Source organism: Erpetoichthys calabaricus, chromosome 10 (genome assembly GCF_900747795.2).
Source record: "Erpetoichthys calabaricus chromosome 10, fErpCal1.3, whole genome shotgun sequence".
NCBI lineage: Eukaryota > Metazoa > Chordata > Cladistia > Polypteriformes > Polypteridae > Erpetoichthys > Erpetoichthys calabaricus.
This window is the reverse complement of record NC_041403.2, coordinates 8,389,664-8,415,668: the sequence shown is the minus strand read 5'-3', so window position 1 is coordinate 8,415,668 and position 26,005 is coordinate 8,389,664. Positions and strand designations below refer to the sequence as shown.

The window sequence follows — 26,005 nt, the reverse complement described above, 5'->3', positions numbered from 1 at the left end:
AACCCGCCACTGTCGATAACGTAACCAAGATGAGCTGGGCAAATGAGGACACGTACATCCAAGACTGTAAAACTGATTAGCCAGACTGGGATCAGCAGAACAGTTTGATGTAAGTTTCTTTTAGTTAGTGACCTGTTTAAGGCCTCTCCAGGCTGATCCATTGCATTTGCTGACAGTTGTTCTTGCAGATGATCTGAGGACTTTCATTTGGCACATTTGATTACTTTGTCCAATATATACTTGTGATGACCACAGTTATCTTTCCAACTGTCTATCCATCCATCCATTTTCCTAACCTTCTTATTCAAATCAGGGAAGCAGGGCAGCTTGTAATTATCCCAGCAGTCTTGGGTGACAAGGCACGAACAAGTCTTGGACTGGGTACCGGTCCATTGCAGGGCAAACATAGACATTCTCCCACTCAGTAGAACCAATTAAATCTCTCAAATTAACTGAAACTGTATGCCTTTACACTGTGAGAGGGAACCTGAGCACCCATGAAGAAACTGAGAGAAAGTTAAAACTCTGGTTGGGGAACAGGAACAACTAGGGCTAGAACTTCCATCTCTGTGCTGTCACAGTTACAGAATATACAAAGGATGTCACCACTCACATTAAAGAAAAACAGCCTCCTAAGGAAAAACATCTGCTCTAGATAGATATATAGATAGCTAGATAGCTATCTATCTAGCTATCTATCTATCTATTTACAGTCCAAGGTTTCCACAGAGAAGAGATAAGGACACAGGACTGTTCCTTGTGCAGCTCCACTGATGCTCTCATCCACATCAGAGACACCGTTCCTCGTTGTCACAATCTGTTTTCTGTCAGACAGATAATCTATTTACCAGGACCTTCTGTAGAAGACTACAGGTTTGGAGATGTAGATCCTTGTCTGACACACAGGCAAGATTTCACATGTGTATAACTTAAACAAATGTTACTAGTGTTACTTTCACATTGTTTTCTTTTTTCCCTTTAACTGTATTTCAGAGGAGCAATACAATGTTCAGTATTGCAAATAAACACCTGCTACTTTACTCCTATTCATGCAACAATCCCATGCCGAACTGCGAGACTGTGGAACAGTACACTGATATACTTCTACAGGACATGGTTCAAATTTTGCTCCAAACAGTGTCAGTACAGAGGTCACAGAAGTCCTTCATATCTCATTTATTATTTGGTCCTAGTTTTCAGGTGGGCCCAGCATGTCAATCTGAGGGTGGCTTACAATTGAGTATCTTCTGGCTAAGATTCTATTTTCAGCTTATGCTTGAAGCTCCAGGACACAGCCTCTGTCTTTAGTTTCTCCATAACCATCAAGTTGCTATAAAGGTGGTCAGGAAACTGAAGTATAGATTATTTGAGTACTGAGAAAAGTGCTATATAAATATAATGAATTGTTATTATTATAATTGATCTCCAGGGTAATTGGATTTGTGTGACTGTCTTCAATCCCATCTTTACACTTTCTTAAGTTAAAACAGATGGACCAATCAGGGTTCTATCTATCTATCTATCTATACAATAAAATACAATTCACAGAACAAATCCTCAATACAGTATAAAAATAAACAATTTAGAAGTACGGAGCAGAATTTAACAGTAGATGATATCACATAAGAAGATTTGGATATTTCTAGAGTCCTGGAGACCTCATCCATCAAGCTGACTCCCCCATGTGGCCATTCCACGGCTGAAACAGCGCTGGGCCAACCAATCTGATGAAAGGACCCCTCTACCTGACGATTCCTGTGATCCTCCATCAGGGATGACTTTACCTTAGGCAGGCAAACCAACTTGGCTGGTGGGCCGTGGCACCAAGTGGCACATTTGAGTACAGAGAAGAGAAACAGAATAATTGAGGATTAGTAACAAATTAGAACTGTCATGTTACTTATGTTTTAGTGCTAATGACTGACAACAGAGATGCAGTCTGTACAGTTAATCAGCAGCTCTAGTCAGGGTGTGCTAAACTGAAGTAGTGAGTCTTCAGCCTGAGACCGAAGGTGCATCTCTTATAGTAGCAGGCAGACCACTCCACAGTTTAGGGGCCCTGTAACTAAAAGCTCGACCTCCCATTGTTATTTTATTAATCCTTGGAATCATAAGCAGACCGGCATCTTGAGATCTTAATGTGCGCTCAGGTTTGTAAGTCATCTATCTATCTATCTATCAAATGGAAAAGCTGAATATAGAAGCAGGGCGTGAAATAAACTAAATCATCATAAATTTGAGGATGACGTTCATTTTCAAAATGCAATTGTCATGTTCAGTAAAGCTAAATTATGGTTATCTGTAGCTGACGGGTTCCCTCTAATAATAAAATTTTCTATGGTCTATTACAATATCAGAAGCATAATACAGGTTTATGTACATGAGTTTTGAGAGGAAGTTATTTTCTTTACAAGTGTCTTTGAAATAAGCCTAACAAAAATTAGGTAAACTACTCTTGCTGGTGTGTTAATTTGATCTTGTAGAGACCTCGGATTTTAAGTGGATTGTTGGATAAATTACATAAACACTTTTTGACATCAACATTAGACCTCTCTATTATTAATCCAGCGCGCTTCGAGTTTGAAAGAACGCGCAGTCACCGAGTATTTGAAACGAAATGATTGTTTGTCTTGTAACGAGTGACATCTCGTCTTTTACGCGGTGACTTTTCTCTTTCTGACCGTTTAGCGGTACCATCTTTTTAAATGATAGCACCAGACCTGCTAACAACACGTTTCCCCCGATATGTCTCGATGTCTCAGGGTTGACCTTTCCGATTTTTTCCTCCTAAATTAGGGGGATTTTGTGAAAACAGAAAGCACACTTGTCAGGTCTCTAGTTACGTGCTCGAAGCTACTTGAGTCTGCACGGTTCTCATCAGTGTGATATGAGCGGCTGAGACGCGCCTCACTGCAGACTTTTACAGAGAAATCCGAGTGTGTTTGATCGAAATGGCAGAAACAGCTCCAGCAGCGGCACCCGCTCCGGCTAAAGCGCCAAAGAAGAAAACGAGCTCGAAGCCTAAAAAGACCGGCCCTAGCGTGTCTGATTTGATCGTCAAGGCTGTGTCGGCTTCGAAAGAGCGCCACGGGCTCTCGTTGGCTGGGCTCAAGAAGGCTCTTGTTGCCGGTGGTTACGATGTGGAGAAGAATAACGCCCGCGTAAAACTGTCCGTGAAAAGCCTTGTGAGTAAAGGCTCTCTCGTGCAGACAACAGGTACTGGGGCCTCTGGGTCTTTTAAAATCAATAAGAAACCGTCAGAACCGAAGGTGAAGTCCACCAAGAAAAAGGCGACTCCGAAAAAGAAGCCAGCGGCGAAAAAGCCCGCTGCAGCCAAGAAAGTGAAGAAACCGGCAGCGAAGAAACCCGCGGCAGCCAAGAAAACTGCTAAGAAGCCTACAGCAGCGAAGAAAGCCACTAAGAGCCCCAAGAAAGCGAAGCCGGCTGCAAAGCCCAAAAAGGCGGTTAAGAGCCCGAAGAAGGCCAAAGCAGCAAAGCCCAAGGTGGCCAAAGCGAAGACTGTAAAGAAGGCAGCACCGAAAAAGAAGTGATCTGTTTACATGTCCCGATATTTGTACACAAACGGCTCTTTTAAGAGCCCCCATCTCCTTGAGAAGGGCAGATCTATTTTTAATACGTTTATAAGGTCTGATGGCGCTTGTGCTTTTTCTGTGAGATGTCCAAGTGGCTCTTGTTTGGGGGGGGTCCTTCACGTGCAATGGCGTGGAGACTGCAGGTTCCAGCAGTTCGAAAAGTTGCATACAGTTTAAGGAAAGCGGAGAGAATGCGTAAAACGCAGGGAGGGCCGATTTAGCGGTTCCCCTCTCATCAAAAGCAGAGTGTATCTGTTACTAAGTATTTATACACGTATCTTCTAATCTTGTGAAATGGGAAAATGTGACGTTTACTGTAGGGCACGTCAAAAGGACTTAATCTCTTAGTAAAAAAACTTGTGGTGGCTCTTAAAAGAGCCTTTGTTGTTTGTGGATCTCTATAAATGTTCTTAAGCGCGTTCACCACGAATGCGGCGAGCCAGCTGGATGTCCTTCGGCATTATGGTCACTCTCTTGGCGTGGATGGCGCACAAGTTGGTGTCTTCGAACAGCCCGACCAAGTAAGCCTCGCTGGATTCCTGCAGAGCCATGACTGCGGAGCTCTGGAAACGGAGATCAGTCTTGAAATCCTGGGCGATTTCTCTTACCAATCTCTGGAAAGGCAGCTTGCGGATAAGCAGTTCAGTGGACTTCTGGTAACGACGGATCTCTCGCAGAGCTACAGTGCCGGGCCTGTAACGGTGAGGCTTCTTCACGCCACCGGTAGCAGGAGCGCTCTTACGAGCCGCTTTAGTGGCGAGCTGTTTTCGGGGAGCTTTACCACCAGTAGATTTACGAGCTGTCTGCTTTGTTCTTGCCATCTCGACGAACTTAACAAAAAATGCACACCCAGTAGAAACAGAAAATGAACAGAAACCGCCGCACGAAGCGCTTTATATTAAGATCTGCTCGCCTTCTGATTGGGTGAAATGTATGGGGGCGGGGTTCTCTCTTAGGCTCTGCCCAGAAGTCTCCCTTTGATTGCACATTTTAAAAGCTCGGCGCGCGATTTGAACGGCGCTGTTGTTTCCGTTTCTTCATCTTTTAACGGCTTCTGCAGTCAACTCTTCACAGAAAGCCAGCGTATAAAACGCCTTTTACTAGTCTTTATTACTGTGATGTTTTTTGCCAACCTTAATTAGAACGTCTTCCCCTACATTTTGTTACGGATGTAACGCATTCAAAGAGCGCAGTCGAGAGAGAAAGTGAAGACAATTGATTACAGTTGTTAGATTAGCAACTATTTCTGAATATGAAGTTAGGAAAGGAATGTGTTTGAAACTTTTTCTTCTTAATTCCTGCACATAATGAGTGCGAGAAACTATTTTCAACATCACTTTCAGTAAGAGGAAGATCGTCCATCCATTTTTCAAACCCTCTTAATGAGGGCAGGGTTTAGCCATAAGCTGGAGCCTATCGCAAGCAGTCATCAGGCACAAGGCAGGAGCAACACCTGAGGCCTCAGGTATATAACCTGGTCACACTCTGAAGCATGCGGTATCCGTCAATAAGGGCGTGCACATAAAGGCGATCTTCAAAAGGGTGACGTCAATTGGGCGCGGTGAATAAAGGCAAACGCAACAAAATTACAGAAAATTTATTAGATAAAGGCAATGATTGAACGTATAAAAAGGTGAAAGCAAGAATATTAAAACATCCAATTAATTAATGCATGAACTTCTAACGAACTATTTCTAAAGCTCTCTATATTTCGTTGTTTTCAGAATTACAGAAAATTCGATTAAGGCAATGACTGAATATATAAAAAGGTGAAAGCAAGTTGCACTTGAAGCTGTGGATTATAATAATAATTATAATTCTTTGCATTTATATAGCGCTTTTCTCATTACTCAAAGCGCTCAGCAATTGCAGGTTAAGGGCCCAACAGAGCAGAGTACCTTTTGGCATTTACGGGATTCGAACTGGCAACCTTCCGATTGCCGGAGCATATCCCTAGCCTCAGAGCCACCACTCCGTCCGTGCAATGCCACGTAGATATTCGAGATGCGGTCTATTAGCATAATCAAGGACAATTAATTTAATTCGCTCCGAAGGTCATCCTTTTGAAGCGCTCCTTTATTTGCGCGTGCATTTATTCGGCGCTCAATTGAGGTCGCCCTTTTGAAGATCGCTTTTATTTATGTGCGCTTTTATTCTCCGCGCCCAATTGAGGTCGCCTTTTTGTGCGCGCCCTTATTGAATAGAACCGAAGCGTGCATAACATGGGCTTTATACAACATGAATTTGGGATTGAAATTGCCTACAGAAATTACAGAAAGTTTCAACCATCCTTATGTCCTACATGGACTTTTTTGATTTTGGCGTTTTAGTGACTCCAGGCTACAGGATGATGAAGTTAATAGAAAATCTAATTTCACTGCATTTCAATGACACATCAGTCCAGGGCCGGATCTTCCTATAGGCTAACTAGGCTTCAGCCTAGGGCCTCAAGATCAAGAGGGGCCTACATTCAAATTGTTAGCAAAATTAAAATTACACTATTCTAAAAACAGTGAACACTAAAACACTGAACCGAAAATAAGGAGAAATTCTATACATATGACTAATAAACAAACATAAAAATGTATTGGTTAAGATCAACGCGTATTACATATTTTATTATCTCTCATGTAATTTACAAACTTAAAAATGGAAGGTGAAAGGGCCTCATAAGTGGAATAGCCTAGGGCCTCTTTTCATATAAATCCGGCCCTGCATCAGTCACATTCTCATGTCTGTCCATCTATCCTAGAATTGCCAGATTAAAAAATTAGAAATATGGGACTCTCTTAAAATCTCTATATTACTATATATATAAATTTATACATGCCCCCTACACACCCAGACCAATATATTATATAAAAGTAGAGACATAAGTTAAAAACATAAAGCAAGGATTTTGATGGGTTATGAGGGAAACAAAAGTAAAATTATTGAAAATTATTTTTTACAAGCTAAAAAAATTCTGCAAAAGTGAAATCATTTGAAAATATTTATTTAATACGGACAACATCCATCCAGTATCCAACTTGCTATATCCTAACACAGGGTCACGGGGTGGGGTCTCTGCTGTAGCCAATCCCACAGCGTGGTGTACTCACACACACTCACACACACACTAGGGACAATTTAGGATCGCCAATGCACCTAACCTGCATGTCTTTCGACAAAGTATTGAGCAAAGGCTGTGAATACTTATGTACATCCATCCATCCATCCATTCATTTTCTAACCTGCTGAATCCGAACACAGGGTCACGGGGGTCTGCTGGAGCCAATCCCAGCCAACACAGGGCACAAGGCAGGAACCAATCCCGGGCAAGGTGCCAACCCACCGCAGGACCTTATGTACATGTGAGTTCTCAATTTTTTTATTTTTAATAAATTTGCAAAAATCTCTAACTTTTTTCACGTTGTCATTATGGGGTGTTGTGTGTAGAATTCTGAGGAAAAAAATGAATTTAATCCATTTTGGAATAAGGCTGTAACATAACAAAATGTGGAAAAAGTGATGCGCTGGGAATACTTTCTAGATGCACTGAAGTTGAAGCCCCTTTTGATCTGAACAGCTCTCAGTCTTTCTTGGCAAGAGTATCAGTTTGGCACATCTGGGGCCTCATGCATAATGCCGTGTGTAGAATTCACACTATAACATGACGTAAGCACAAAAGCTGAAATGTGCTTACGCACAGAAAAATCCAGATGCAGGAATCTGTGCGTTTGCCAACTTCCGCGTTCTTCCGCTACATAAATCCTGCTCAGTGTGGAAATAAACGCACGTGCACGCGCCTTCCGTCCCGCCCCAACTCCTCCCAGAATTACGCCTCTTTGAATATGCCAATCAATATAAATAGCCCTTAAGCCCAGCGTTCTATGAAAGGCAATGGCAAAAGTATGAGGAAAAATAGAAGAATTTCAGCGAATACCAAATAGAGGCAAAGAAAAACGTACTACTTGTTGGTTTAAACAGTCATATAAGCAACAAAAGGAAGTTAATCGAGTGACATAGCGTGTCGGAGAAACTCGAAAGCTCAAGTTCACAAAGTCGCACAGTGCCTGAAATAAAAAAGTTGTCACATATCAAAGTCGGCGTGAAAAGGCGAGTCGTAGCCCACCGTCTGAGTGTCATATGAAAGCTTATTAGGGTACAGAGAAAAAAAAGACACACAGTGTGAAAAAAGCACCAAATGTTAGCTTTAATCTCGAAATTTCCACTTTAATCACGTAGTTTATTGTGTCATTAAAGTAGAACATTATAAACTTTATCTTAAAATCGTTTAATTTACTAGTTTCTCATATCCCATCGTAACTAAAGTAGCACGTTAAATGCTTTCTTGTGTATTTGATCTTCTATGTTCTCTTCCTCCGACAGGACACAGAATCCATTACATTCGTAATATTAGAGCTCTCTGAGTAATTAAAATACTGAGAAGTATACGTGATATCATTTTCATGATGATGAGTTAAAGCATGTTATTAAACATGGGAACACGGTGGCACAGTGATTGTTCGTGTCTTACACAAGATGCTTGCTGTGCCATGCGCAACCTTCAGTGAAATGCTTTATTTACAGCAGTACTGTCTCTTTCAAACGTACTAACCTCCAATTCCTGTCCTTACTTTTCTTTCTCCAAATACCCAATCGCCACACAATCAGCTCTGTAATAGACGTTAAGCCATCTGTAAGCTTAGAACGCAGATTCTTCAAAACTTTTAAGGAACATTGAAATATCTTCGTAATGTTTAATTATTCTATCCATCTATCCTTCCAGTGTCGCTCCAGCCACAGCGTGAATACAGCGCGAGGCAGGAACAAACCGTGAACGAAGCTCAAGCTCGCTAGCGCTGCAGCACCGTGTAATTAAAGTTTTATCTGTATAATATAATCAACATATTTTGCTGCATTTCATCTTAAAAATGATATCGTCATCATATGTAAATATGCGCTTTATAAAGTGGCTCAGGTTGTGCAATATTATAACTTTCATAAGTACGATTACCTCACGGTAACTTGCAAGTACAAACAGTTCTACAAGGAGCACTTGATGGACTGATTGAGTGCATTTAGAGTTCTTGGGATTAAACTGTTTGTGAACCACGAGGTCCGAACAGGAAAGGCTGTGAAGCGTTGATCGGATGAGAGCAGTTCAAATAGCGAATGGCTGAGGCAGCGAGTGCTTGTTACTGTACACCAATAATTCTCTTTCCAATCGCTGTAGATCTGTGATTCACACTCAGATACAGTGATATAAATACTCCGAGTGGTGCAGTGAGAGTAATATGGAAAAAGATGATCCGCTGTGGCAACACCTAACGGGAGAAGCTGACAGAAGAAGAAGGAGGTGCAGTGAGAGTAACAACGCTAAAGCAGTTATGGTATTTAGAATAGTTTAACCATTCTGTGGACCATTATATTGTTACAGGTTAATTATAAAATCAGATGCATTAAATTTATGAACGATATGCAGTTAATTTCAGTGTATTTGATAAAGCCACCGTCGTGGATGTGGATCTAAGAAAGGGTAACCACACAGGAACAGTAGCACTGTTTTGATGCTGGGTGCCGCCAGTCTGCAAAACCAAGTGGAGAACTTGCGTACGACAGTGTATGAGGTACCGTGGAAAAGCGCGTGGCTTCACGCCAAGTGTAGGTTTTATACATCGCGATTTGAACGTGGAAACATTCTTACGCAACATTTCTGTGCGTACGCACCGTTTATACATGAGGCCCCTGGACTTAGCGATTTTTGCCCACTCAAGATCACTCAATTCCAAGGGCACGTCCCGCGCACCGCTCTCTTCAGATCACCCCGCAAGTCTGGGCCATTCCAGAACATTAATCCTCCTTTGATGAAGCTGTTGATTTTGATGTACGCTTTGGGTCATTGTCATACTGAAAGATAAGTTCCTCTTTGGCTTCCTAGCAGATGCTTGAAGGTTTTGTGCCACAATAGACCGATACTTGGGGGGGGGGGTGTGGGGGGGTGTGTGGCTCTTCTTGATTTCATCCAGCTTGATTCAAGGCCCAGTTCCAACTGAAGAAATGCAACCCTAAACACAAAGCTGTCTCCACCATGCGTCACTGTGGCTATGGTGCTCTTTTGATGATGTGCAGTGTTACTTTTGTACTAAACATAACCTTTTGGAATTATGGCCAAATAGTTCAATCTTGGTCTCATCAGACCATAATCCGTTTTTGGAGACTGGGTGCAAGTTTTTCTAAAGTTTAGCCGGGCTTGGATGTTTTTCTTTGTGAGAAAAGGATCTTCTTGCTCCCCTACCCCACAACCCAGACATACATGTGGCAACAATCCGTCGTATTCTTTGTAAGGAACAAACCGCACTTGTCAGAAAATCCTGCATCTCCTTTAATGTTGCTGTAGGCCTCTTGGTGGCCTCCCTGACCAGTTTCTTCCTTGTATTTTCAAGAATCTTGGAGGGATGTCTTGATCTCGGTAGAGTCGCTGTTGAACCATATTTTCTCCTCTTGTTGTTGACCATCTTCACCATGCTCCTTGGGATGTTTAATGCTTTGGATTTTTTGTTCCCTTGCCCTGGATTGTCCTGGGTTAGGACGTTAATCTGCATCCAGCCCTACAGGTAGGCCCTCCAACCTGCAGGGAAAAACCTGGGGGTTGGTGGCAGAATTGGCACTCCATAAAAATCCTCATACTGTTCCACTCCATCTGGACTAGTGTGGTGCTGAGGTATCACCCATTGCATGGCTGCACTCGGGTCCTAATCTGGGATCCTGAGTTGGTCCCCACAGAGCTTTTAAAACATGAACAGAATCTCTTCTTTGAAAGGTTTCGTTCAGAGAGAAGTTAGGAGCAGGCACTGATACGGCACAAACCATGACCTTTGGAGTATGCTGCAACCAAGAAGATATCAGAATAGTCCTACAGGAAGAGCCAAACTTATTCTGAGCCCAGTCACAGCCACTTTGATTGATGTCAGGTGTTTACTATTTGAGATGAGGCTCATTGTGATTGGTTGATTCTGAATGCAGACACATCCTTGATTATTAAAGGGAATGCACAATAGGACAGTTTGTATTCATCTTTGAATAGACTGGAATTTTGGAATAATGGTGGAATAAGTTCTGACAGGACTTCGCAGATTTTGTGTAATAAACCTCAAAACCCAGCTATTTGGCAGGGGTATGTAGACATTTTCTATTCATCGTAATTTTAATGATAGTTAAGGGAGTCATCTGTCATGAACCGTGGAGCATCGAACCCTAACAGGGGCTGCACAGTCGCAGGCCAGTCAAGGTGCCCATACTAAATCCAGTCCACATGTTCAACAGGCATGCCAGCATCAGAGAACTGGACCTCGAATTAACGGAAGAACATCTTCTGGTCCAATAAATTTGATTTTTCAATTCCATCATGTGGATGGCTGCGTATGTGTGTATTGTTAACCTGAGGAAGAGAAGACACCAGAATGCACTTTGGGAAAACAGGAAGCAAGAAAACGGGAAACCCTAGACCTGGGAATTTAAATGAGCTCACCCACTCTAACATCACCCCTCCCCCGATCTTACTCAGCTCATTCAGTGCTACAGGAACAACGCACGTTGATCTTTTTTCTTCTTTCAGTACATGTGCCTTCCCTGTTTATTTATATATCTCTGCCTGTCTGTCTCCCTATTACGCAGTGCTCGTCTGTCTGTGTGTTATGGATCTTAAAAATAACAGTTATAAGGACAGTTGTTCCTGTTAATTGCAGTCTCAATTGTTAAAAAAATATTTTAAAAGGAGCATCCCACATGAAAATATAATGATCTCATTAACTGACAGTGCATACCAATTTATAAATTTTATGTCCGTTTGAGGTTAAAAAGAAAAAAAAAAAAAAGCAACATTTTATCCCTAGCGGGGAATCGAACTCAGGTCTGAGAGGCGGCAGAGTTGTTGTGCTCTAAGAGGCAAATCTTAACGCGCTACGCCACAGAAGCTGTTGTATTGTCCTTGAAGCTTTTGTGAAAGTGTTTATTTGATCTTTGGAACTTGGGCTTTACACATTCTATAGTTTATGCCTACTACATTTTGTAACATTTATTACTAAAATATGACAAAGTTTCTGTTTTAACAATGTGTTTACACAGATTACTTTAGAATAATGATCTCTTATTTCCACTGTAAAACTCCACTTCACTCCGACATAATCAATCAAGGCGTGAGCTGGGAAAACTTCGCTCACGTTTTAAGTCGGTGGGGGGATGGAATAGCCGACTGCTGGCAGCTTGTCTTTTATCAGCACATTTAGAGGACAAAGGATGCTGGCGGAGAGGTGTGAACGGATTTAAGAAGCAATTTAAGGTGGGCCGGATATACGAGTTTTTTCGTAGGCTCTGGTAATTCTAGTGTTAAGGAGAGGATGAATGGGGCCATGTATTGTGAGATTTTGAGCAACAACCTCCTTCCCTCAGTCAGAGCACTAAAGATGGGTCGTGGCTGGGTCTTCCAACATGACAATGACCCGAAGCACACAGCCAGGATAACCAAGGAGTGGCTCCGTAAGAAGTATATCAAGGTTCTGGAGTGGCCTAGCCAGTCTCCAGACCTAAATCCAATCGAAAATCTTTGGAGGGAGCTGAAACTCTGTGTTGCTCAGCGCCAGCCCCGGAACCTGACAGATCTAGAGGAGATCTGTGTGGAGGAGTGGGCCAAAACCCCTGTTACAGTGTGTGCAAATCTGGTCAAGAACTACGGGAAACGTTTGACCTCTGTAATTGCAAACAAAGGCTTCTGTACCAAACATTAACACTGATTTTCTCAGGTGTTCAAATACTTATGTGCAGCAGTGCAATACAAATAAATTCTGTACAAATCATACAATGGGATTTCCTGAATTGTTTTTTTTTTACATTCTGTCTCTCACAGTGGGAATGCACCTACAATGGGAATTTCAGACCCCTCCATGATTTCTAAGTGGGAGAACTTGCAAAATCGCAGGGTGTTCAAAAACTTATGTTCCTCACAGTATTTCAAATGTCTGATGCGATGTTAAACTATATACACATTTATAGAAATTGTATTTATCGAAGGATGAAAGTGTAGTTGACATTTGGTGTGGATCAGTGTCGTAGTGAGATGCAAAATGAGTGAAAGAGGAACAGGATGAATTATGAACTTACTATCTGAACTTTAATATCACATAAAAAATATAAAACACACCGCTGGCAAACGGATGCAAAATATTTATTCCAAAGATTTGACTTCTGATGCAGTAGTTTTTTCCTAATACAGAAATTTTTGCAACTCTCCTTTTAAATCTGTAAATAATGTTATCAAAATAAGCTTTGAAAACTCACAAAATTTTATTTGTTTTTTTATTTTACAGTTCACCCTGAATATCAAGGCTTCAGGAACACGGGTGCAAGGATGAGAAAAAAAAAACAAAAAACCTTTTTCCCCCCTCTGCAATTTACAGGTGTGCCAAATGAGCCTAGTGAATGTTCCAGAAGGAGCACTGATTAAATTCCTCTCTGGTGACACACACATACTAAAAACACAGTAACACCATTAGTCCTCATCCTGACACGTGAGGCAGCTCTCTACTCATCAACGGTTCCAAAAAATGATTTTCCAAGCACAGCTTTGGTGTTTGGGGCCATTAATTCGAATAGCTTCTGTGAGGTGAAAGAGCGTCTTTATAAATGAGCCCCCGATCAAGCTTAAAGGAAAACAGGCTCCCCTCCCCCAAAAAAAGGGAAAAAAAAGCTGTACACAAGCAAAAAAAAACAACTCACTAGATGATTTTTTTTCCCTTGTGCACAAAAAAATTAACAGTGTATTATGTAATAAAAAAAAAAAAAAAAAAGAAGCAACTTTTACCACCCCCAGCCCCCTCCCCCCAATTCTGCTTTCCTGCTAAAGTCACAAGTATTGTCATCTGAGGTCTTGCTGCTAAGTATCGTCATCTGAGGTCTCACTGCTACTTGTTTCTGATTCAGAGCCCTCATCCATTTCAGTTTTCAAAGTGCTTCTCCAGGGTCCAAGATGCAGAGAACGGGGCTTCAAAAGGGAGCTGCTCTGGCCGGAGCTATTCTTCTTTAACTGAGAAATAAAAAAATAAATAAATCCAAGTGACTCAGTAACCCGTTTTATTTTAAAAGCATTAGGACAATAATAATGAGATCAGGCTATTCAACCCAACATGCTCATCCATCCCATTCACACAGATTTCCCAAAATAGCATCAAGTCAAGATCTGAAGCTCCCTAAAGTCCTCCTCCTCATCCACACTGCTTGATAATTTATTCCATGTATCTGTTGTTCTTTGCAAAGAAGAAAAACTTTCTAACATTTGTGCAAAATCTGCCCGTAAAAAAAAAAAAAAAAAATATCTCCATTTGCCAGTGTCCTTTTTGAAGAATTTTCTTTAAAGTAACAGCAGGGATCTAATTCCTTTCATAAATTAAAACATTTCAACTGTATCATCTGTTAATCTCGGTTTAATTACCCTGAAAAGGTAAGTTAAACGCTTTCAATCTCTCATCATAGTTCATGCCTCTCAGTCCTCTAAACAGCTTGTCCACTGGCCTTTCTCAAGTGCTGTTATGTCTTTTTTTTGGTAAAACTAAATCCAAAATTGCACACCGTACTCCAGGTGAGGTCTGTCTTAAGCATAAAATCCCTTGACTTGTACTCCACATATCAAAATATATATATAGCCAATTGTCTTACTAACCTTCTTGATCGATTCAGTATGCAGTCTTACTGTAGGATTTCTTGTAATGTTGCTTTAGACCGACACTTCTAAATATGGTGCATTCCCAGTCTTGATAAGAATCCAAAAGCTTTGTTTGCATTGTATAGTCAACTGCAATTGTATTTTGCTTGCATTATGACTAGAAAAGCCTTACAGACTGAGTGACTAAATCTGTGTCAAACCAATTTGCAAGTGTACTGTACACACTTACTGTGAAACTCGTTATATCCCACTTTGTAACTCTCTACTGGTAGGTGCCCTTTCTATTCTCTTCTCAGTTGCAGTTAGTTCAAGACTCTTGTGCAAAAGCCCACACAGAGTTGCAGCAGCAAGCACTAACAGCTGTTCTCTTCTATCTTTACCTGCTCCTTGCATCTCAAATAAAGTCAGCAGTAATGGCACAAAGAATTAAATAAAAAAATTCTACAACCATCATACAAAGCTTTAAAAGTATACTGTACATAAAAATGGCAGTTTGTGTTACCCCATGTAATTTATAGTGATAGTGGAGAAAAAACTGATATTTTTTTATGCATGAAAACATGAGATTAAAGTCTCTGACAGAACAGGCATACATGGAGACCAACACTGGGCAATATCAAACAATATAAAAAATGTTCTTAGGAAAAAAAAAAATCCTAGATTATTTGTTTTGCATAATCCGCACATCAAGTCATAAACCATTTTAGGAATATGCTCAGACGCGTCACTGAGCTGTTGCATAGAAAAACCTGCCTCCCCACCTCATTATTCACTGGCTAATATTGCGGTTCACATGCTGTCAACAAAATGTGTAATGTGAAAGACATGTAACACTGAAGATTAAAAGTTAAAAGAAAACGAAAATATCCTCAGGAAGAGAATACACCTTGTACTTGTGAATATCCAAGATGTTTCAAAATGTTGAAGGTCAATTCACTTGTGCACTTTCACTGACTGCCACTAAAAATCCTGGAGTATTCCATTTGTTAAAATACTTATGAGTGTGTTCCATTTTCGTACATGAGTGTTTTCCAGGTGGTGTTTTATTTAATAATATTTTAGTAAAATCACATGTTTGGGACATTGTGAGCGTACGATAAGATACCATGACTTGATCTTTATATATAATACGCTACCATGACAGTCCGTTTGTTTGTCCAGGATTTTAAATCACCTGTAGCTCACAAACCGTTTGACCTATTGACCTGAAATTTGGTACACATATACTATGTGATGTCTACTATCTGCTTTCAGGGTGATGATTGACCTCCAAGGTTATTCCTCTTTGTATTTTTATTTTATTGTAGAATCAACTCTTGGCAGCAGGGAAGCCCATGCATTGCATGGATATGGGCGCCGTTCTCATCCCTACCACCTTCGCCGTCACTTTCCCTACCTCTTCATATCTTAAATCATTCTTGAGGCAGATTGAAGACTTAAGTGCTAGCTTCAGTGAAACATTAAAGAAAATGTACTAAGTAATTGCAACACAAACATTGACTTAATCAGTTTTAACGTGAAAAGATGCAGACGAAAGAACAGAGGAAGCAAGCCGCTAGAGTGGAGAAAAGAGGAGCTGCTCAGGAAGCAGCAAGCACATCAACTTCTGAGCAAACGAATGCTAAACGTACAGAGAAAGTATGAAAACTATAAGTCAAGTGTATTCTGTGCCGTTACTGGTACGTGGATAATATAGTATATACAACAAATAACTGAAGATTTTTGTCATTAATATTTAAATTGTTTGCTGTTGTCCAACGATTTATCACCAAAGCCAACTATGCAATCAGGAACTTTGTCATCTTCGATATGCATGTTAATGGGAAATTAAAACTTTTTGGCCATCAATAAAGACTATATTCGGTAACAAAGTATAATTTTTTTAGTATTTCTTCACATGGCCTTGCACGTGACTATGTCAGTAACCTCCAATATATCACTACACTTCTGTCTGCCCACTAAGGTCCACTGAGGCTAGCAGTCTCATCCGTGTCCCAAACTAATCTGTGTTCCGTTGGTAACAAAGTCTTTAGCTCTAAAGCATACAAAATTTGAAATGGCTTCCTTAAATTAATTAGATCATCTGACTCAATTCATTCTTTTAGAACACATCTGGTCAGGAAGGCACTTAACCTTCAGTGATTTTCTAAAGCTTACTCTTCGTTCTCTCAAGATGTTATGTTCATGTCACAAATTGTATTACCGTTTTATGGTACTATTTTGTATTTTTATTCAGGTTTATTTCTTTATCTTTTCAGGGAAAACATGGGGATTGATGGCAGGACTGGCACTCCAGCCACAATAAAAAAAAAAAAAAAAACAACATACTGTGGTGCTGAGGTGTCACCCGCTGTACCTGGATACCAAATAAGGTGGCTCATTGTGTTGTGGATGCGGCACTATCAGCGCATGTTCCCAACCTCTCTCTAAGTCAGAGCTTGGTTTATCCTACAGTTATCTTTGTTGTTTCATGTTGATATTATTTTGTATCCATTTCTGCTTATTTGATCTTTCTCTATGCTCTTATTCCTATTGTTACATTTAGAATGTGGAAGGTAAATATTCTGTATTATTAAAATAAATCTCCAAAACATTCAGATAAGCCCCAATATTACACCCGACACAGAAAGAAGGAAGGAATGAACCTAAATTATGATGTACTTATCAGTAGGGTGAGTTAATCACATGCTTTGCTCCGGAGCACATACCAGTCCCATTTGGACTTCTCAGGTTATTACATTATTTCCATGTACATCTCTCTTAAATTAAGCCTCCTACATTTCTTTCCTTTTGAATGTTTGGATGTTAACTCACACTCTTGAAGACCAAAATCATTAGGGCTGAGTAACCTAAAGCATTATACCTGCAGTTCAGTGCTCATTTTGCACTGCCAGAATTATCAGTTCAATTACTGTAACTGTCAAGTCAGATATTGTTTGTCTCACGGATCCGTTAACAACAGAATCCTCCCTTGTTGTGGGAATTTGTATACAGGTGTCATTTTTATATCCTGCATTCTCAATCTTGTATTCCAGCACATCATCTCTTCATTATTCCTAACTGTAGAAGAGATGCTTCATAGTTGACGGAAAGAGTCAAATTCTTTTTTTTTTTTAGGGGAGCTGCTGAGAAGCTATTACAACAACCAATTAAGTTATAAAATCACATTTTTTGAAGTAAGGATTGGTTATAATCAAATGGTGGAAGGTGTCCATATACATTAAGTTGGCAAGTCTAATAAGTTATGCACTGTACCTTCCTATGAAATTTGTGCACGTCAGTGGCAGGTATACTGGTTAAGCCAATGCTGCCACCCTCTAGTGCTTTTGTTTTTGGCACTAACTGGCTGCAAATACTTGCAAGCACCATTATAACTTGCATTTTATAAAACAAAATTAGATTATAAGTGACCGATAGCGTGCAGTGAAAACACTTGACTTGAGCATTCCTAGTTTTCATACTCTGTTTGGCATTCGTTTGCTCAGAGGTTGATGCACTTGCCGCTTCCTGAGCAGCTCTTCTTTTCTCCACCCTAGCAGTCCGCTGCTTCTCTTCTTTCATCGGCATCTTTTCGCGTTAAAACTGATAAAGCTAGTTTATGTGTTGCAATTACTTAGTACGTTATCTTTCATTTTTCACTTCTTCAATCTGCCACAAGAATGATTAGCGAAGGTGGTAGGGAATGAGAACGGTGCCCATACGCATGCGCCGCACAGCCGCCCTGCTGCGCGCTGCCGAAAGTTGATTCTACAATAAAATAAAATAAAAATAAAAAGAGTAATAAAAATCATCACCCCGAAAGCGGACAGCAGACGTCACGTAGTGTATGTGTACCAAATTTCAAATCAATAGGTGAAACGGTTTGCAAGCTACAGATGATTTAAAATCCTGGACAGACAAATGAACAGCCACGGTAGCGTATTATATAAGAAGATTATGGTAAAGGAAAGTTAACGGTGACATCTTGTTTTTTTAAACTTTCTTTCCTACATTACCATAAATAAAGAGCATCTCTGCCAGATGAATTTGCTTAACTCCTTCAGCCTACTAATGAAGACAATTTAATGACAGATAAAACAAAAGTTCCTAGAGCTGCTGCTGAAATGTAGGAAGAAAAAAAAAAAAAAAAGAAAATGATCACCCGCAGCCATATTAACATTGTGGAATCCCACAGCGTCCCATGTTAACTCTCCATCTGATGTCTAGTCCTTAGGACACATATTAACTTTATGACAATCATTTCAGCCATCATCCTGTCTCTTGCCATCTTGGTGCCTTTTTTGCCCCACCCATTCATTTTTTTTAATCTATGTATTACTAAAATATGTAGGTCTTTTTTCTTTCTAACATGGATAGAGCATACATACCTGTTCTGTTTTTGCCTGAAATTCCTTAAGCTCATCCTCTGTCAGAGGCAGATAATTTTCATCATTTTCAGGGTGCTCCTGCCACCCCATAGCTTTGAGCAACCTGGCAATAAAAACACAAATAAACACAAATAAACTGAATTTTAAATGGATAGGATATTTTTAACTAAGAATCTGATTAAAAACCGATAGGCCAGAGTAGTTTAAAAAGCAGTATGTGCCCGTTAAACCACATCTGTCATCACTGAAACATTCCATCAACTCCCTACCCCTTGCGTTCCTGCCCGTTTGATTACATACGCTTTCACAATATGCATGCTGCTGACACTAAAGGATTAAACTAGAACTAAATGATTAAACAACCAAAGGAATACTACACTGCCCAGATCGGTGCTTTGTAAAAGAACACAACAGATAAAGTGCAGTCTGGTAAAATTATGCAAATGTATATATTGCAATACAAATTACATTCACTGTACCCAAATGTATACCTGGACATACAACTGTGATTGTGTATACCCTGCTACATAATAGGAATTTATCCAGTGTTGGTTTCTGTCTCCTAGTGTGCCCAAAACAACCACTTGCTTCACATAAAACTATACTAGACCAAGACGACTATAAATAAATGTAAATTTAAATTTCACCATATCGAACCTTATTACAATAGTACATTTATCTGCAAATTACAAAAAGACTTGGGAAAAAGAAATGAAACACAAAGGGTCAAAAAAAGGATACGAGCACTTGGCTATTGGCACCAAACATTCATTTTAAGGGCTCGTTTATACTTCACGCTCATAACGTGTATATGCATGCATCATGGCTGCCACGCGTTCCCAGCATTCATTTGATGCGTCCTCTGGGCAGATCCTCAGAAATTAATGTGACGCGTGCACGAGTTGCAGTACCAGCAAAAAGTCAGGGGCGCAGCGTGATAAAAGTCGGAATGTGACGTCAGCGTCTCTGTTTACTGTCTACTTGTGACAGAAAGCCTCTATGCGGATCCTACGGGATCGATGTACACACTTCGATGTTTGATGAATGGTTCGATGCGGTGAAGCAAAATGGCGATATACAGATGCATTCGTGGTGCTTTTATATTCAAGCGTCGCATATTCCCGATCGTAAGGACATAATACATTTTAAAAGTCTAACATACCATCTTTTGTGCCGTCTTTTTTTTTTTTTTTGCAACTTCACAACAGCAACATATAATGTATAGCGCTGTATTTGAACCACTGAGAAAAAAAAAATTTAAGGACATGGTGAAAACGTGTATTTTGTGATTAAAGTGGAAATGTTGGCTTTAAATTCGATATGTCCACTTTAACTTCGTAGTTTATTATTAAAGCAGACCATCGTAAACATCATCCCAGTTTTTAATCGCTACAGCAAGCAGCAATAGATCACCACACAGAACACATTAAATGTATGAATTTCCAACTTTCTGCAAATTTAGAATCGTTACATTTATACTTGATATCACTTTCATGATGAAATGCATTAAAGTATGTATGTTACATTTTACAGATAAATGGTTAATTTCATTTAAATAATGAATACTGTTAATAATTACACACATGGGGGTGACACGGCGGCGGAGCGTTAGCACTGCTGTCTCGCAGGGAGTCATGTTGCTGGTATTCCCTGCTTGGATTCCACACTGTGCTCAGGTTTCCTTCCAAAAATATACAGATTTGGTGCCGCTAAATTCACTCCAGTGTGTGTGTGTGTGTGTGTGTGTGTGTGTGTGTGCGCTTGTATTCACCTCGCGATGAGCTGAGGCCCTGCCAGGGATTGTTTCTGCCTCGTGCCCAATGCTTGCTTGAATGGACACATCCCTGGACTGATGGATTTAATCAATAAACATACTTTTCAGAGATATTGCGGTACGGTTTCATCGGAATTTAATGGGTGTTCCAGGCAATTCACAACACAGAGAAGCCGAACCTGTTCTCACCGTGATAATATCTCGCACTGCCACCTACTGACATCCTCCAGATTAACAAAGTACACTCGCAAGTATAAACAGTAAAACGCTTGCGTAGCAGGAGCGTCCGCTGGAGCATGCATTGCGTCACGTGAAGTATAAACCCGGCCTTAAAACCAAAAATACATTTGTTACACCATGTGAACTTCAAGATGAAGTTAATACCAACTCTAAAACCATTTGGGGCCAAATTATAGAATATCTTCATATTAGAGGCTACATCACCACAAAACAATCCTGTTACAAAAATTGTTTTAGCTACACTAAACACATTCATAAAATTAATTGCACTTAAGACAAGCTGAACACTTGCACCACTTCATATGAACGGTGTGTTACTGTCAGTGTACAGAGACAACATAATAACCAAGGCTGTTTAACTTTCAATTTTTAATTAGATATAAATTAGAAAATGTAATTAACACATAAGCTACCATCACATTAACACACGTAATTTTCCAAGATCGTTTAGCTAATGTAAGATCTCCACAAACTGAATGCAGAGAGCCAAGACCAAAAAAAGTGAAAATGATATTCAATTTGAATACATTTTTATAATTTTCACTTTAGCATTTGACTAAAGAGGACTTAAAATTTTGCATGAACAACATTAAATGGAAAACTCAACCTCTATATAAATATTCTGAGTTTACTTGTTAGATATAAACAAAACAAAGATTTAATGTGAAGCTTTCTTTTCATTTTCTGGGGAAACAAAACTAGTAATTTTTTTGGCCAATTGATACCTGTGCTCTGCTTCCAGGGAACTTGAGAGATGCTCAGAGTCTGAATCGATGGCAGACAGTGAAAGGCCATTCTGATAGCAGATTCCTTCTCCATAATCTTTTGGTTCTGGTGTGCTACTTTCACCCTGCAACGAGGAAAAGATTTCAGATATCAGCAGTACCAAATGATGCCAAAAAAAACTCAACTGCAAAAATTAATACACTAAAAACAAGCAACGCGTTTGTGTGTGGAGTTGACTTCTGAGTGCTGATTTTTCATAATTTACATCAGGTCTGTTATTTTTAGCTACAAATGAAATATTAAATAGTGTGAATAAAATAACTTTACTACATTAATTTACACTTCTGGAGAGCAGTCTCACATCTAGATTGTTCACTGAAATGGAAGCCTCTCTCATGTGAAGGTTGAAATAGCATACTTTTAAATATTTCTATTGTGAAACTTTTTACATTTCATATAAACATAAAAATTAAGTATCTTCAAGACTGTTTTATGATGTTATAGGTTTATTGTATGGTCATTAGTGTAATTTGTACAGAGTATAGTGAAACTCTTACTGGCACATGCTAATCAACATAAAACAAACCAAGACTCTGGCACTATGCTCAGCCAGTAGAGCTATTTTCCCTCAAAACATTTGGCTTCTTGGTTATGTTAAAATTAAATAAAAACATTTTCGTTCAAGTGTAAATCCACCCAGTAAATTATTTATTTTGGCGATTATATAGTTTTAAAAAAAAGAAGAAAAAAAAACGAACTACATATTTTGTCATGTGTGCAAATGTGTCCAAATGAGATTTTAACAGGTTGTTACTGTGGCTACAAAGAAATTTTATTTATACACCTGACGGTGCCAACAGAAAATATTACAAGGGTAAATACTATATTAAGTAGCATAGATTCTGTGGCACGGTTGTCAAGTGCTGCCACTTTACGGACTCAGTACCGAGACTTTGATTCCCATGCCTGGATTTCTGTCTGAGGTTTGCCCTTTCTCCCAATAGGAACACAAGTTGGCGACTCTAAACTCATCACAAAGTGGGTGTGCAAGTGGGCCATTCAATTAATTGGCACCCAGTCTTTGGCTGCTTCCCACCTTATGCTAAGTGCTACTAGGTGTGGCTACAGCCCCGAGTGACAGTGACATAGTCTACATAAACGTACATAGTAAGGCTGTACTGATACACCAATTCTGGGTGAATGCTAAAAATGCTCTTTCCTGTGTTCCAACTACCTTGTTTGATGCAGTGGTATTTCCCATTAATTGTTACACACACCTTGTTAACAGGCAAATTAAGTTTCTGTATAAAATGTATACAATGAATATTTCACTGAAACAGTATGTGCCCATTTATTTTATTTTTACCTATTTTATTTGTTTCATGAACAAATCAAATTACACTGCAATTAAATAAATTAGTTTACCATTCTGTGCGGTTTTACAAAATGTCTTAACTACTGTATATCAGTTGAGCTGCTGTCTGGAGAAAAGAATATCACGATGTACTGCTGACAATTAAGTTTCTTCCCTTAAAATGAGTCAGATAGCATACTCGTCCAAGCTGGAGCCCATTTAGATAACTACAGCACATTTGTATATCTTCTTTAACATTAGGCCCACCAAACAAGATATTTGCTGAATAAATGATATAAGCTGTTTTGTTGTCACTGGCATACAGTGACATTATATCCAGGAAACTGTATAATATTCTGTTATCAGTATTAACATCTGAGGCTGATAAGTAATGTGTAATAATAGTTTTTAAATAGCACCTGATAATCAACTTTCGTTATTTTTTTTAAGTTCCATTATGGGCCAGTAACAACCAGTCTAGAAATTCACTCTGCAGTGTCATTGCTAAGTAATGCCTGCCAAGTCCGGGCAGTTACAAAGACACTGTTAAGGAATAAAAAGAAAACACCCCCTGGTCTGTGAAGGGGACAGCTTTTGAGGGACTGAATGTGAGACACAAGTCTAGCTCTCATCCAGTTACACCCCCTACGTACTGTTGGACTGTTACACCACGCAAAGACACAGTGATGCAATATTTTGTGGCCTGGATGGAATCTAATCATCCAAAGCACATGCAAAGCTCTGTGGCAATATGTCTGCAGAGATAGAACTGAAAAAACATGTGGTAGCCTTGAATTGCCTCACAATTATTAGATTAATAAGGTATTTAGTTTCTATGAGGAAAAAAAAAAAACACTATACTCAAGACTTTATAAACTTCTTTAATGAGAGAATTAAAAAAAAAAAAATAAGACCCCAGATGTCGGCAACATAACGCAAACCGCATACTAGCTTGGCAGACCCTGTCTCACATTGCATTCAACACTTTAAAAATTTTAATCTTGTAACAGAGCAGGAATGCTTGACTTCAATTTCTAAAATGAAACCTACTACTTGTTCCCTGGATCCAGTGCCAACAAAACTATTAAAAAGACAAATGAATATTCTTGCAGCACCAATTCTTAACATTATTAATAGTTTATTATTGCATGGCACAGTACCTGATGGACTGAAAGTGTTAGTCTTCAAACCGTTACTTAAAAAGTCAGACCTAGACCCACACATTCTTAACTATAGACCCATTTGAAATTTACCCTCTCTCTCTAAAATACTTTTAAAAAAGTAGTAGCCAATCAGCTACAGTCACACCTTATGCATCACAATTTACCTGAGAAATTCCAGTCTGGCTTCTGCACTGGTGATAGTACTGAAACAGCACTAATGTGTGCTGTGCACAATATTCTTATATCCTCCGATGAAGGAAACTCCCACTGTAATTATGTTAGACTTAAGCGCAGCATTTGACACCATTGACCATTCTATTTTACCACACAGACTAGAAAATGATATTAGGCTTACATGCACTGTCCTTGCCAGGTTTAGTTCTTATTTATCAAATCAATTCCAGTATGTACAGAAATGTGCTGACAGTATTCCATCATTAAACACAGAACTGAGATATTGTGTCCCACTAGGCTCAGTACTGGAACTTTAATTGTTTTCACTTTACATGCTTCAACTGGGATCTTTCATTAGAAAACAATTTTAATTTTCATTCATATGCAGATGGCACCCAGTTACACCTTTCTTTTAGACCAAATGAACTTCATCCAATGTCATCTTTACTTAGTTGTGTTAGTAAATCAAAGGAGTGGATGGATGAGAACTACTTGTCGGTACACACCAATAAAACAGATGTTAATTATCGGAGGGAATGATGCTGATTGCAACAATATTTTGTCAACATCTAACTCAGTTGGAATTACCATTAATTTTACAGAATCAGCCCACAATTTAGGAGTTATTTTTGCACACATTACAAAATTGTCTAAATCATGTTTCTTCCATCTTAAAAATTTGAGAAATTAAGGTGTTTCCTAAATAAGCGGGATTCTGAGAAATGTATGCATTTACAGTATTTCTAGTAGGATTGACTATGGCAGTGCACTGTTCACTGGATGTTCAAACTATTCGTTGTACAGCTTCCAGTTAGTCCAAAATGCTGCTGCAACAATTATTATAAGAACAAGAATATATGAACACATAACTCCAGTTCTTAAAATCCCTTCACATAAAGATCAGTGCACGTACTTAAGGATTGCAAGTTTTACACAGAAAAGTACCTGTACTTTACTCACACAAGAGAAAACCCTGGAACGTATAAGGAATCTTGGACTCTAAATGGGAAATTCTCAGGCTGACTTTCTTGAGATTCTGTACCTCACTTTGAATAGGATAAAATCTGAGGTGTTTTTTTTTTTTTTTTAATTGCTTTTGTTGTACTAGTTTCTGATTGGCACCATTATAACACACCTCCTCCTGTGCAGTAGGGCTGTGGCAAGCAGATGCATCCCCATTCTGGTCATCCTTTAGAGTTTTCAGGAACTCGCTTTTTTTGTCACTGCGACGCATCAGCTTCACAAGGCGTGGAGGGTTGATATCCACAGGTGGCGTGGTACTGGAGTTGCCAGGAGGTGTTTGCTGAAAATAAAGGTAAAAAAAGTTAAAAGAGGGCAAATTATAGAACTGAGGACTTTAACACATGATCCTTAAAACTGAATTGACCTCTTAAAATTCAGCATCTTGCACAAAACATCAAGTGAGTAAATGCAAGTTTTATGGAGCTCAGCAGTGTTTCATATGTATCGCGATCTACGCTAATATCAGAAGCCAAAAACGTGCAATTTTGTAGTCTGACAAAACTTGTAATTCAAAACGTTTCAAAAACAGATAAACCTACAGAAGACCTGAAACACATACATAAGTTATCACCAATGATCATTATGCCCAGAGTGAAAATGTGTGTGTACATATGGTGGCATGCAAATGTTTGAGCACCCTTGCTTAAAATGCCTGTTACTGTGAATAGTTAACTAGGCCTTAATTAGTTTGTTAGAGCTAATCCATGTTTACATTCATCATTACGAAACCCCAGATGATGCAAATTGTAAAGCTGTATAAACTGACTCCTCAAAATTTGTCCCACAAATCAGACAGCTGCTTAGAGGAGTCCATGACTGCTATCACTCTGAAATAAAATAACTGATGCTCATAAAGCAGGAGAATGCTACAAGAAGAAAGCTAAGTGTTTTC

At 39.4% G+C, this 26,005-nt stretch overlaps 2 protein-coding genes across 4 annotated transcripts in view; one reads left to right on the top strand and one right to left on the bottom strand.

Annotated features, from left to right (window-relative positions):
- Window positions 1-2,912: 2,912 nt before the first annotated feature.
- Window positions 2,913-3,602, top strand: LOC114658770 (histone H1-like). The gene has a single exon (XM_028810823.2). The coding sequence runs from the start codon at window positions 2,952-2,954 to the stop codon at window positions 3,549-3,551; it is 600 nt and encodes a 199-aa protein (XP_028666656.2). The 5' UTR covers window positions 2,913-2,951; the 3' UTR covers window positions 3,552-3,602.
- Window positions 3,603-12,720: 9,118 nt separating this feature from the next.
- Window positions 12,721-26,005, bottom strand: part of gpbp1l1 (GC-rich promoter binding protein 1-like 1) — a 110,672-nt gene continuing 97,387 nt past the window's right edge. For all 3 annotated transcript variants that reach the window (XM_028810818.2, XM_028810817.2, XM_028810819.2), the window contains 4 exons: window positions 25,226-25,393; window positions 21,399-21,523; window positions 18,660-18,762; window positions 12,721-13,656 (listed from right to left, as the gene is read on the bottom strand). In XM_028810818.2, coding sequence (XP_028666651.1) covers window positions 13,507-13,656; window positions 18,660-18,762; window positions 21,399-21,523; window positions 25,226-25,393 — 546 coding nt within the window. In that variant the 3' untranslated portion in view covers window positions 12,721-13,506. The remainder of the gene's footprint in view (window positions 13,657-18,659; window positions 18,763-21,398; window positions 21,524-25,225; window positions 25,394-26,005) is intronic.